The sequence below is a fragment of the Galeopterus variegatus genome, unplaced genomic scaffold (genome assembly GCF_000696425.1).
Source record: "Galeopterus variegatus unplaced genomic scaffold, G_variegatus-3.0.2 Scaffold2575, whole genome shotgun sequence".
NCBI lineage: Eukaryota > Metazoa > Chordata > Mammalia > Dermoptera > Cynocephalidae > Galeopterus > Galeopterus variegatus.
Window position 1 is genome coordinate 221,797 of NW_007728686.1, and position 14,571 is coordinate 236,367.

At 35.9% G+C, this 14,571-nt stretch overlaps 1 protein-coding gene across 1 annotated transcript in view; it reads right to left on the reverse strand.

Annotated features, from left to right (window-relative positions):
• The window catches only part of LOC103598344 (collagen alpha-1(XXIV) chain-like), a gene marked incomplete at its 5' end in the record, with an annotated part of 118,124 nt that overhangs the window by 59,674 nt on the left and 43,879 nt on the right, over nt 1-14,571 (reverse strand). The window contains one exon of the mRNA XM_008582341.1: nt 10,528-10,581. Within this exon, the coding sequence (XP_008580563.1) occupies nt 10,528-10,581 (54 nt within the window). The remainder of the gene's footprint in view (nt 1-10,527; nt 10,582-14,571) is intronic.

Below are 14,571 nucleotides of genomic sequence, written 5' to 3' on the forward strand. Positions count from 1 at the left end.
GAGCCTTTTTCTAGTCAGTTTGAACTCTCCAAAGCTAACAGTTTCAAGCAAATTAGAAGGCTAAACGTTCTCTGTAATCCCCTTCTGTTCTAAAATTATAATTTAATTAAACACATTACATTAAAAATATAGAAAATAAATGGTACAAAACCAGAAGTTGATTCCGGATTAGAATTCCAGCTCTGCAGCTTACAAGGAATGTAACCTTAGTTTCCTTATCCATAGGTTTATTCTATCAACAGCATCATAAGATCGCCATAGGAATAAATAAAGCAGTACCTGGAATATAAAAAGATTCCATAAATATAAGTTTCCTTTCTCTTTATACATCACAAGTTATTACTGTTGCAACAGTTTCTAAACTGGCACTTCATTTAGGTGCTCTAAACACTCAACATTCATATTGATAATTTACTATTATTATTCTTCCTAAAACATCTCTTTCATCACGTCACTTCTCTCAAAATCTCACATTGAGTAAAAGAGTAGTTTTTGCATGTATTGAAGTTAGGCTGCTATTAGCTTTAAAAAGATTGTTATACCTATAAGATGTTTTATGTAAGCCCTATGGTAACCACAGAGAAAATACCTGTAGGAGATACACAAAACAAAATGAAAAAGGAATCAAAACTACAAAATAATAATAATAATAATAATAAAATCCCTATGGTAACCACAGAGAAAATACCTGTAAAAGATACACAAAAGAAAATGAAAAAGGAATCAAAACTAAAAAAAAAAAAAAAAAAAATCAAAGAAACACAAAAGAAGTTGGAAAGACAGAAAAAGAAAGACAAAAACTACAAGACAGAATTAAATTCCCTAATCAAAAAATATAGAGTGGCTGAATGGATTAAAAAATGATTCAACTATATGCCTTCTATAAGTGACTAACTTTAGATTTAAGGATATACATACATAAGCTGAAAGTGAAGAGATGGAAAAAGTTATTCCATTCAAAGAGTAATCACAAGACAGCAGGGTGGCCACACATAAATCAGACAAAATAGACCTTAAGTAAAAAACTTGAAGAGACAAAGAAGCAAGAGACAAAGATCAAGAGACAAAGGAGGACATTATATAATGATAAAAGGGTTAACTAACCAGATATAACAATAATAAATACAAACGCACCTAACATCAGAGCACTGAAATATATGAAGCAACCATTTACAGAACTGAAGGGAGAAATAGATAGCAATGCAATAATACAAGGAGAGCTCATATCCCACTTTCAGTAATGAACAGAAAATCTAGACAGAACTCAATAAGGAAACAGAGGACTTGAACAACAGTATAGACCAAATGAACCTAATAGACATACACAGAACATTCCACCTAATAGCCACAGAATATATATTCTTTTAAAGTGCACACAAAACATTCTTCAGGATAAATCACACGTTAGTTTATAAAACAAATCTTAGCAAATTTAAGAGGAATTAATTTATACCAAATATCTTTTCCCTCAGTAGCAGAAACTAGCAATGAAAATGGGATAAAACTAGAAATTAATAGCAGAAGAAAACTGACCCTCTCTTGCCACTTCTATTCAACATAATGCTGAAAGTCCTAGATAGAGTAATTAGACATTTAAAACAAAAACAAAAACAAAAAAAGAAAGAAAAACAGAGAAAGAAAAGAAAAGGCATCCAGTTGGAAAAGAAGTAAAATGATCTCTATTTGCAAATGACATAATCCTATATGTAGAAAAAATAAAGATTCCACAAAAAAATGGTTGTAAATAATAAACAAATTCAGCAAGTTTTAAGATATGAAATCAACATAGAAAAATCAGTTGCATATCCATACACTAACAACAAACAATTCAAAAAGGAAATTAAGAAAACAATCTCATTTACAGTAGCATCAGAAAGAATAAAATACTTAGGAATAAACTTAACCAATGAGGCAAAGACTTGTATACTAAAAACCACAAAATATTGCTGAAAGAAGGCACCAATAAAGGGAAAGACATCTTGTGTTCATGGATTAGAAGACTTAATATTGTTAAAATGTCCATACTATCCAAAGCAGTAAGCAAATTCAATGCTATCACTATCAAACCCCAATGATATTTTCTGCCAAAGTAGGAAAAATAATTCTAAAATTCATATGGTACTACAAAGAACCCTGAATAGCCAAAGTAATCTTGAGAAAGAAAAACAAAGCTGGAAACCTCATATTTACTGATTTCAAAACATATCACAAAGCTATGATAATCAAAATAGTATGATACTGGCATAAAAATAGACATATATACCAGTGGAACAGAACAGAGAACCCAAAAATAAACCTAAACTTATAAAGTCAAATGATCTTCAACAAGGGTGACAAGACTACACAATGGGGAAAGGACAGTCTTGTCAACAAACAGGGGTGGAAAAACCATATATTCAAATTGAAAAGAGGAAAATTACACCCTTACCTCACACACCATACACAAAAATCAACTCAAAATGGATTAAACTCTTTTAAAGACCTAAATGTAAGACCTAAAACTGTAAAACTCCTAGAAGAAAACATAGGACAAAAGCTCCATAACTTGGTCATGACAATCATTTCTTGGACATAATGCCAAAAGCATAGGCAACAAAAGCAAAAACTAGACAAGTGGTACTACATCAGACTAGAAAGCTTCTGCACAGCAAAGGAAACAATCAGCAGAGTGAAAATCCAACTCACAAAATAGGAGAAAACATTTGCAAACCATATATCTGATATGGGGTTAATATCCAAAATATATAAGAAACTACTATAACTCTATAGTAAACAACAACAACAAAAGCAAAAACACAATGTAAAAAATGGGGAAAGGATTTCTGGGTATTTATCCAAAAGAATTAAAAACAGGACATCAAAGTCATATTTGCACTTCTATATTCATTGTAGCTTTATTCACAATAGGTAGAAACAACCTAAATGTCCAACAGATAAATGAAGAAAATGTGGTATATACTAACAACGACATCAAAGTCATATTTGCACTTCTATATTCATTGTAGCTTTATTCACAATAGGTAGAAACGACCTAAATGTCCAACAGATAAATGAAGAAAATGTGGTATATACTAACAACAGAATATTATTCAGCCATAAAAAAGAGGGAAATCATGTCATATGTTACAAGATGGATGAACCTTGAGTATATTATGCTAAGTGAAATAATCCAATCAAAGAAGAACAAATGCTGCATGATTCTATTTATATGAGGTATCTAAAGTAGACAAATTCACTGAAACAGAAAGTAGAATGGAGGTTGCCGGGGCAGAGGAGGGGATTATGAGGAGTTGCTGATCAGTGGGTACAGAATTTCAGTCATTCAAGATGAAAAAGTTCTAGAGATCTGCTATATAACAATGTACACACATTTTAAGTGTTACTGTACTGCACACTGACAGATTTGTCAACTTTATATTTAAGATCTATCACAATTTTTTTTTTTCGGTCAAGTTGGTTTTCTTATGCCCTCTATCCCAGTGTTCACTGTACTGCACACTGACAGATTTGTCAACTTTATATTTAAGATCTATCACAATTTTTTTTTTGCTCAGGTTGGTTTTCTTATGCCCTCTATCCCAGTGTTCATTTTGTACCTGTTGTATAGAGTCTTTCATTCCTTGGTTCCAGTTGGCCAAATCCAACACACTGAACTTAAATCCCAATTTCTCTATGAAGTCTCTCAGAAAAATGGCCACACAGACTAGTCTCTCTTCTGAACTCCTTACTACTCATGTATATGTTATTACACTTTTTAACTTTTCACATGTGGAAGGCTCAAGTTTCCAGAGGATTATAACTTCCTATTAGACAGAAGACTATGTTTTAATCTTGTTTTCAAGTCACTGCTTACCACAGTACATTGCCCATTGTACAAACTCAATAAATATTTCTCAGCTGACTAAATGCTGCCTGAAGAATAAAACGGTTAATAAATCTGTCTATAAAATCTTGATTTAGGGTATGAAATGTGAATCTTCAGGGCTGGGTCGAGGTGATCTTGGATAACTGTCTAGAGTTATGCATCTTCCTCTCACCAAGTTAGCTCACCTCTATACAGGCCTTCTCTGAAAATATATCAGGGTTGTTACACAAAAGACAATAACAGCCTATTTTAACATCCCTAATTCTATAGCCAAAATAACAACAAAAACCTTTAGAGCAACCAATAAATTATTCCTCTGTTTAATGGAGAACAGAGAATATTTATTGGGTTCTTACTTTTTGCACTAAGCAGCAAAAGATGTGGTTTTGCTAATGTTATGGGATTTTTGAAAGTAGATTGCCAAACTGGGCAGCTCTCAAGAAGGCTTACTAAAGTATGTCTTGTGTCTTTATACAAATATACATACATACACCACTCCACAATTAATAGAATCATGATTAACACAAGTTTCCAATCCTACTTTGATGATTTTAGTCAACCAGAAAATGAACAGAAAATAAAAGGCTTCTTTAGATCTGGGCCAAATTGCTCTGGAAAGAACCCAATTTGTTTGCAAATAGGGTAAGTATGTACTTCAAATACAGCACACATAATTTTCTTGATGATCACGTTGTATAGCCTCAACAGAGATTTAGTAATTTATATTAACTTCACTTTCCAAACAAGACATACATTTGAAAATAAAGGAAGTTTTAAGATGATTCTATGATAAAGATCAAGAAACATATCATGTTAACAGGGTCAGTATGTTTAGCTCTGTTTTTTCCCTGTTTCTAGAAACAATTTCAAGGCAAATGAAAAGGACCAAGAAGAGCAACAAAACAGATCCTTTCCAAGCTACAAAACATAAAATTATATTCCTCCTTCAAAATTTTCTTGTTCTTTTGATAAAATCATCTCTTCTAAGATAATGTTTTAAAATTCATGTTGCTGGTAACTGTTGAGTCTAGAAGACATGAATAAATTTAGACAAAGTAATCCACAAACTATCCATTAGAAATTCAATCACTGATGTTCATTAAAATGTCTAGCTTTCAGGTCTTTTGCCCCACTTTCAACATTCTAATTTCAACACTTAAAAAAGTAGAGAGAAGGAAGTCCTAAAGATCACTCTTGCAGTAATATTAAAGAAGTCAATTCTTTCTTCAGTTCTCCAACATTTTTCTTGATAAAACTTCAATAGAAACAAAATCTCCAAACTGAAAAGAATTTTGAAAGCTTTCTAGGTCTTCACCTAGTATGATATGGATATTTTAAGACATTAAGTTCCATTAGCATTTCCTCCTGAAATATTTCCCAATTTCCCAAGACAGAATCTGTTGCTTAGTCATCTAGGCTCTTACACCACTTCACCAACTACTTTATATAGAACTTCCAACATTTTGTGATAATATATATTTCTTTGTCTTTCTCACTAAACTGTAACTGCATCTGGGAGCAGAACCATAGTTTTAGAAATCTTCATAACCCCACATTTAGTAGTTGGCCTCATACAGAGAAGAAACTTAACATGGGTTGAATGAATGAGTGGATAAATAAATGTGGTTATATATGCATCAAGTGCAAATTCGTAAGTATGCAACAGACTAAAGTAGACAGGAGTGACCCTCAACTCCATTCTTGATTCTATCTGTTTTTCTCTCTAAAATTCCTTTCATGGGCCGGCCCGTGGCTCACTTGGGAGAGTGTGGTGTTGATAACACCAAGGCCCCGGGTTCGGATCCCATATAGGGATGGCCGGTTCGCTCACTGGCTGAGCGTGGTGCTGACAACACCAAGTCAAGGGTTAAGATCCCCTTACCGGTCATCTTTTAAAAAAAAAAAAAATAATAAAATAAAATAAAATTGATATCTAGAAATAGTGGCATAAAAACAGTGGCCATTATTTAGAGTGTTAGAGGTAAATTGCTAGTAGCATAAGCTAGTCACCTACCTCAGGCAAGTAGGATGGGCAGGATATTTAATTCCATTGCACATATATAATTTCATATACATATAAATATATGTTGTTGTTATATTATTGACCATATATACACATAGCACTAAAATAAAATAAAAAAATAAAATTCCCTTCATTCTGCTATTTCTACTCTTCAGTTTGGTTTACTACAGGTTATTAATTGTTTCTACCTAGATGTCAACAGGTACTTCAAACTAAATATATCCAGAATCAAATTTCCTGTCTTCCTCATCCTCCAAACCTGCTCCTCTTTCTGAGTTCCCTATTTAAGTTCAGTAACATCAGAAATCCAAGTCAGAGTCTCAGTTTTATCTTTAATTTCTCTTTCTTCCATCACCTTCATTTAATCAGTTACCAAGTTGTATAGTGTCTATTTCCAAAATAGCTTTTAACTATAGTCATTCGATCAATCGTCCATTCACCAATATTTATTGTTATTTACATGTGTTATGCATATTATTGTGGTTATTGTGATGTGTATGAAATCAATCTCTTCTCTCAAAAAGTTCATAGTCTAATAGAGAGACAGATAAGCACATTAGCAGTTATAATATTTGAAGATAAGTGCTTCACGGATTTTTTTCAGGAACATACGGGAAAAAATATCTCAATTACATTTGGGAGGAACAAGGAAAGCTTCCTGGACAATATGATATGTGATGTCTATGTGTTAGCTACATGAAGAAGGGCACAGGCAGGTAGAGGGATCCAGACCAAAAAAACGACACATAAGAAACTGTAAGATTTGAATAAGTATAGCATGGTCTGGTGATCTAAATAGTTTGGCTGAAGGGATGCTTTTCGAAGAGTGATGGTAGGTGTGACTACATGACTATAGAGTTATAGAGGGAGGGTTAGGTCATAAAGAGCCTTGTATAAAAAGTAAAGAAGTGTAAGTCTTAACCTGGAAGCTGTGGAGATCACTGAAGGATTTAAGCACAAGAGTGACATGATGAGACCTATACTTTTTGAAAATTTTTCCATCAGCAGCTTGAATGTAGATTTGAAGAAATGACAGACTGAAGGCAGGAAGTACAACTGCAGGGCTATTACACTAATCCTGGTGAGAAATACAGAGGGCCTAAACTGCAACATTGGCAACTAGAATGGCTGTTTGTAAGGGCAAGGAAGGGAAATTTTGAGTCAAGGATAGATGGGGATAAAGGTGATAATTAATGGCATGAGGTCGTTAAGGAGTACAGACAGGATTTGATGCAAAACATATGTGGAACTTGAACATGCAGAGAAATACTTATATGGAGACAGAAAAGAAGGGGAAAGATCTATACGTATAAGGATGTTTGTAGGTGGCAGGTAGGGTTGCCAGATAAAATACAGGATAATCAGCTAAACTTGAATTTCAGATAAAATAATGAATAACTTTTAATATAAGTATTTTCCAAATATTGCACCTCCATCCCTTAACAAATTTCCTTTTCCTGAATGGCATACATTCCACTTACCTGCTTTGCAAATTTCTACTCATTCATGTCAGTTCAAGTGCTACCTTCTCTGCAAAGAATCATCTGACTCCCCTAACCCTGTGCTCTCACAGTATTACATATTATATATCATTCATTATGATTATTATAAAGTTTTCCTGTATATCTTTCTCTAGATTGTAAGTTTCTTGAAAGTAGAGATCAGGACTTTTCATCTTTGTAGCCCTTGTGTCCAGCACAATGGCTGTCACAAAAGAGGCAGCCAATATTTTCTGAATGAATGCATGTCCGATTTCAGATCTTTATTACCTGTTGCCCAACTTTTTCTAGTTCATTTCCCTTCCTCCATTTATTCCCCTCTTTAAGCCATCCTCCATACTGACATAAGAGGTACGCTTTTAAAACCTAAACCATCAGGATACTTTACTACTGAAATATCTTTGATTACTTGATGACACCAATAGGATAAAGTAGAAACTTCAGCATGGTACTGAATGTTCTCCACAATTTATTCCTAAAGCTAAGCTAAGATCTCAGATTTTGAAATCACATTTGGGTTAGAATTCTGGCTATGCCACTTGACTATTATGTAATTTTGAGGGAATAACTTAACCATCTGTAAAATGGGGATAATAACTACCTCACCATGCCGTTGTGAAAAGTTATAAGGTGATGTCAGTAAAGCATTTACTACTGTACTTTCCTACTTGACACTACAGTATAGTAACAAATACAGCTATTAAAACCTTTCCAGCTTCATCTCTTATCACGTCCTCAGTCTCTGTTCACAATGATACCATCCACAGAAGCTGCACTTCGTAACCTTCCAATCCCCCAAACTTTAGGCTATTTCATCCTTCCATGTCTTTATTCGCAATGCTTTATTTGCTTACAATGCCCATTCCACACCAGCCTACAGGGCAAACCTTGGTATTTAAAATTTTGCTATGGGTAATTCCTAGTATACATACACAACAGAAAAGGAAGTTAAAAATGCCAAAGTTTCTTCAGGTATTTTCTGCTATGTAGATGCTCCAGGACATAACAGACTTTCTTTTATTTTATTTTAGTTTTATTTATAAAAATTTATTTATTATTATTATTATTTTTACATTCTAAGATGTTGTTGCTTGGGGGAGGGGGAGAGGGAAAAGAGAGGGGAATAGGGTGCTAGGAGGAGAAAGGTAGGGCATGTTATAAAAATTTATTTATTATTATTATTATTTTTACATTCTAAGATGTTGTTGCTTGGGGGAGGTGGAGAGGGAAAAGAGAGGGGAATAGGGTGCTAGGAGGAGAAAGGTAGGGCATGTTGAGGCCTGTGGCACCCTCTTCATTCCAGCAGGGGAGCCCAGGGGGCTTCTGGTGGCAGCTTGGTCATCACTGGGCTGGGTGCAGACATGAGGGTGTGGCTGAGGCCCTTGGCCCTCCCCCACCCTGGCTTGGGAGCCCAGGAGGTTTCCAGTCCTAGGTTTACAGGTGTTCTTTGGCGGTGTTAGACCCTTACCGGTTAATATCAGAACTTTGTCTCTGATCTGTGGGGTTTTTGTGTTTTCTTTCAGTTCTATGTTGGTTATCCACTGTTCCCACCACTTAAACTCTGCACTGGAACTAATTTGTTGTCCTTTGCTTACATCTGAAATGAGGGAGCTTCTTGTGGGAACAAGCACTTGAGCCCTGTGGCTGAGCCAAATTGCTGCTTTGCTGCTGATTCCTGGAGAAGGCTTTTTGTGCAGCTCGGGTTTTAATTATCGACCGTGTAAGCACTTCCAGATCTTGTGAGGTCCCATACACCTGGGCTGTGTGGAAACTCTGGTCTGGGCCTGAGTCATTTCAGCAAACTGCACCCCCTACAGTACTATATTCCTAACCAATCTCCACTGAGTGGGCCTGTGCTGATTGGAGGGCAGATCAGCTGTCCATACTGTGCCCCAGTGTTTCCCTGGTGGGCTCATCTCCTCCACCTCCTGCACTCCAAACACTTCCCATGGGGTGGGCCATGCACTGGTCCGTTGCAGTGACTCACCACCTCTGAGTGGCTCCTTTTTTCAGTTGTCTGTGGTGCCTTTCTCCTATGTGGGTCCATGGGAACACTATTAGTGTTCTTGGTGGCCTGGGGGCTACTAAGACCCTTATTTCCCTGCAGTCTCCAAGCAACTTCATATGAAGTGCACTGTGTGGAAACTCTGGTCTGGGCCTGAGTCATTTCAGCAAACTGCACCCCCTACAGTACTATATTCCTAACCAATCTCCACTGAGTGGGCCTGTGCTGATTGGAGGGCAGATCAGCTGTCCATACTGTGCCCCAGTGTTTCCCTGGTGGGCTCATCTCCTCCACCTCCTGCACTCCAAACACTTCCCATGGGGTGGGCCATGCACTGGTCCGCTGCAGTGACTCACCACCTCTGAGTGGCTCCTTTTTTCAGTTGTCTGTGGTGCCTTTCTCCTATGTGGGTCCATGGGAACACTGTTAGTGTTCTTGGTGGCCTGGGGGCTACTAAGACCCTTATTTCCCTGCAGTCTCCAAGCAACTTCATATGAAGTGCACAGCTGTGGCTTTTGACAGCTCTTTCTCCGTGTGCTCACCAGGGCCAGACTTGAAGTGGCCTGGGCTCAAAATGGTTGGAACAGTCTTTCCCTTCTCTCATTGTGGTTTCTCCTGTCTTCATAAACTCCACAGGTCTCTCCTCTTACCCTGAGCTCTAGTGGTGCCAGCTTGGCAGTTGTTGCTTTTTAATAGTTGCAAATTGGTTGATTGTGGGAGAGGGTGATGCTGGGTACTGTCTATCCCACCATCTTGACCAGAAGTTGACTTTCTTTTATTAATCTGTGGATATCTTATGGGCCCTAGTGGGTTTTAGTGGTCAGGAAATTCTTATCCATTTTATTGTAAGCTATGATTTTTTAGAGTTGTTTTTTTTTCCCCATCTCTTCCAAGAAATCTTTTATGAGTGATTTATATTCTTTGCAAATATTGTTACCCTAATCTAAATCTACCTATACCAAACCAGGAATATCATTTCCTATTACCAGAACCATGGAAAAAGTTTATTAAATGCACCTGAGACAGCTCAAAAATATTCAGATATGTTCTGATATTTTTAAAATAATTTTTTCCATTCATTGAGAATTGAAATAAAAAACTATAGGTATCTTTACTCTTTTTTAAAAAAAATTACCTTTGGTCCTTCGGGGCCATTTTGTCCAGGAATCCCAATATCTCCTGGAAAACCCTAGGGAATATAAAAATGTAGAGAGTTTATTCTACAGTGAATTACTTTAAATCTACTAAGCATATAAAAATTCCCTTTGCCTATCTTTTATGCCCAATTAAATCAACTTATGCTCTTCAAAAACTCAATATTAAAGATTAGTTAAATTAGGCAGTTGATTAATATTGATATATAAAACTTACAAAGTGTGCTAACACAGAATTTACTTCATCAGTTATTTAAAAACAATCCTCAGACCCAAAGAAAATCCTCTGGTCTAGTCTAAGAGAGTAGAAGTTTTATTAGAAATTATCCACAACTTGGAAATAAGGCAAAAAAATATGTGACATGTCCNTTTAAATCTACTAAGCATATAAAAATTCCCTTTGCCTATCTTTTATGCCCAATTAAATCAATTTATGCTCTTCAAAAACTCAATATTAAAGATTAGTTAAATTAGGCAGTTGATTAATATTGATATATAAAATTTACAAAGTGTGCTAACACAGAATTTACTTCATCAGTTATTTAAAAACAATCCTCAGACCCAAAGAAAATCCTCTGGTCTAGTCTAAGAGAGTGGAAGTTTTATTAGAAATTATCCACAACTTGGAAATAAGGCAAAAAAATATGTGACATGTCCTTTCAACATCATATGGGACACAGGGCCACTGAAGATTAGGTAAATGTACTTTGTTTACTAACTACATGTTAACTTGCAGATTTTTGTTAGGTAGAGATGCAAACAACTTCTGTCTAGTAAAACAAACAAATGAAAAATCCCAAAGGTTAGGGCTTAATATACAAGATTAATCAGTTTTGCATCTAACCCAGCTATATTATTTTAACATTCCCATATTTAATTGTCTATAAATACTCAGCTCCTCAAATGCTTTTTGGAACAATTACCGGCTCCATCAATAATAAACTGGATAAAGTCTTTGACCCATGTTTACTTAATGTTTGCATGAGAATCATGATTTTACCCTTTTAGAAATTATACTGGCAGTCTAAAACATTTGGATCAAGAAATAGAAATGCACCATAGTGTTAAATAAAATCTGTGCTGGGAAAAGGCCTAGAATGCTGCTCTAAAATGGTTAGATTAAAATTCTTGCTGAAATAACAAATTAGAATGTGATTCATCATAATCCTTTTCAATAATGATAATAAGTTAATAATTGTGGTTTTACTTGTATTGATTTTGTCACAGAGAGAGCTGTTTCAGTGTTTCCCATTAACATGGACAAAGGGGGAAAAAAGACAGACAAGTACAAGACTCAGCATCTTTAAATGTAAAGAAGGCTGCAATTAAAATATAAATGTCAGCAATAAAAGGTAGTTAAGTAGAGAGATAAATGTGGCGAGAATAAAAATCCCAACAAGTCAGATGGGATAGCAAAGTTGACTCTGGGTTACTCATTCTGGAAAGAAAAATAAGAAGAAAGTGATATCGACTCATCCAGTCTGGGTTAGGACAGAAATGCCTTGACTCAGACTTAAAACTTGGATTCTGTGAAGAAAAATATAACTTGGGGACATGTCTGGCAAAGCAAAAAGCAGTGGTAACAGAAAGACTAAACACAGGATCGGATTTCTGGAAGTTCTGGAATAGTTTAATACAGATACGTTTAGTACAGACTTATTGATTGCTTTACTACTCAAAGGCAGTCAGGTTCATCTATGTAACTATTTGCATATATGTCAATTTTTTAAAACTTAGATTCTTTTCCTGATAATTTCATACCCTTCCTCTCAATCACACCCTTTGTTAGTTTGTTTGAGGGGGGGGGGTCCCTGTAGACTTGAATCAAGACCGTTTTGTTCAGTTCTTCTATAACATAAGCTAATTCTCCAAAATTGAACTCATTATCTTCTGCAACATGCTCCTTCCTTATCCTGTGTTCACTGAGTAAATGTTACCTCCATTCACCAGTTTCGAGCCAAAAAGCTGTAATCATCTCTGAATGCTTCTTCTTCCTTTACCACCACCACCTTCCAGTCATTCACAAAGCCCCATCCATTCCACCTCCTAATTCCCCATCAACTTGAGCTACTTTTCTCCATGCTGCCTCCACTACCCTAGGGCAGGTCACTATTTCCAGCCTCCAAACTCTTATTCTTACTTTTGCTCATGTTCTCATCCCCATAAATGCATTTTTCACTCCAGTGAGACTGATCATTCTCTGAATATCTGACCATGCTACTTTTTTACTAGCCTCAGAATAAAATCCAACTTCCTTAACACAGTTTTACAGGCGCTTTCATGATTTGGTCTCTACTTACTTCTCTTCTTTACACCCTTCCACCCAGCATTTCAGTCACTGAACAACTTTTTTTTTTTTTTTTTTTTTTTTTCTTTTTTGTGACCGGCTGCACCGCGCTCAGCCAGTGAGCTCATTGCACCGGCCATCCCTATATAGGATCCGAACCCGCACTCTCCCGAGTGTGCCACGGGCTCGTCCCCACTGAACAACTTTTATACTCAAAGCACCAATTGAGTATCCCTTATCCGAAATGCTTGGGACCAGAAGTGTTTCAGATCTTGGATCGTTTTGAATTTGAGAATATTTGCAGACTACATAGTGATTGAGCATTCCTAATCCAAAAATCCAAAATTTGAAATACTCCAATGAGTATTTCCTTTGAGCCTCATGTCACTGTTAAAAGTTTTGGATTTCAGATTTTTGGATTAGGTTGCTCAATACATTCTTTTTATCTTCTGGGCTTTTGCACATACTGTTTCCTATACCTTGAATAATTTTCCTTTACCTTTTGTTCACCTATAACAATTATATTTTAAATAGAAGATTGAACAATATTTTATTTATAAGTCTTTCTTTCACCTCCATACCTTGAGTTAGATCACTTCTAAGAACTCTCACACCGTCCTGGGGCCCTACAAAGTCACTTAACATAGTGTTTTGGCTTGTTCTGTTTTCCTCCACAGACTGTAAACTCCTTGAGTGCAGTTATATGTGTTATTCACTACCATATTCCCAGAAACTAGTATAATACCTGGCACATAATAAGTGCTTTAAAAAATGATTTTTTGTTATTGTTGTTGAATGATTTTTTTTTTCTTTTGAAAAAAAAGAAAACATGTCTGGTCTCTCAGTACAAGTTTACAAATAGTGTAAAGCATTGGTTCAGATATCCCCATGGATAAATTCATAATTCCTGTCCATCTTCCAGATGAGCCTGGAACACCCTGTCATACCACAAAGCCCTGTCATACAACAACGCAAGAATGCCATTAAAGGTATCAAAACTAAATAAGTCACATTAAAAGAACTAAGAGGCTGCTTAAAGAGACTCTCACTGGCCAGATATGGATAATATAAACTCCAATATGGATAAGAATTGCACTGAATTGAAACACATCAAATATGTTTAAATCCATACTTTCATAATTACACAACAACAAAAATTGTCCATGTTCAGAGGATGAAGGGAGCCATCTCATTATGTTGAATGTGGTAAATGAAGGTAAAGAATCAAGTATTTTTCCTGCCTTTCCTGTTGTACTGTACCTCTAGTAACCAAATAGTAGATGAGGGGATGTATTCCAGCCAATAAATGAAAAAGAGGTGATAGAGTAAGAAAATCTCCATTTTTCAATCCCACAAATGATCTGTTACTAATATCACAAAAAAAGATAATTAGACATAATGTGAAGAACACAGTATCACCCGTAGACTTATGAAAGACCACAATGTCATCTATAGCCTTGTCAAAAACAAACAAACCTGAATATAGTTAGGCCTCTGTATGTGACTACCAAATTGCGGGAAATACATAGGACCAGGATGCATGTGGAACCTACACCACGATAATATAAGCAGCATAATCCAGACTGGAAAACTCTACAGGTCAAATAACCAGGCATCTTCAACACCTAAATTGTTGAAACAAGCCTAAACTATTGTTTTTTTAAAAAATTTTAATATTGGGGCCAGCCCCGTGGCACGCTCGGGAGAGTGCAGTACTTGGGAGCGCAGTGGCGCTCCC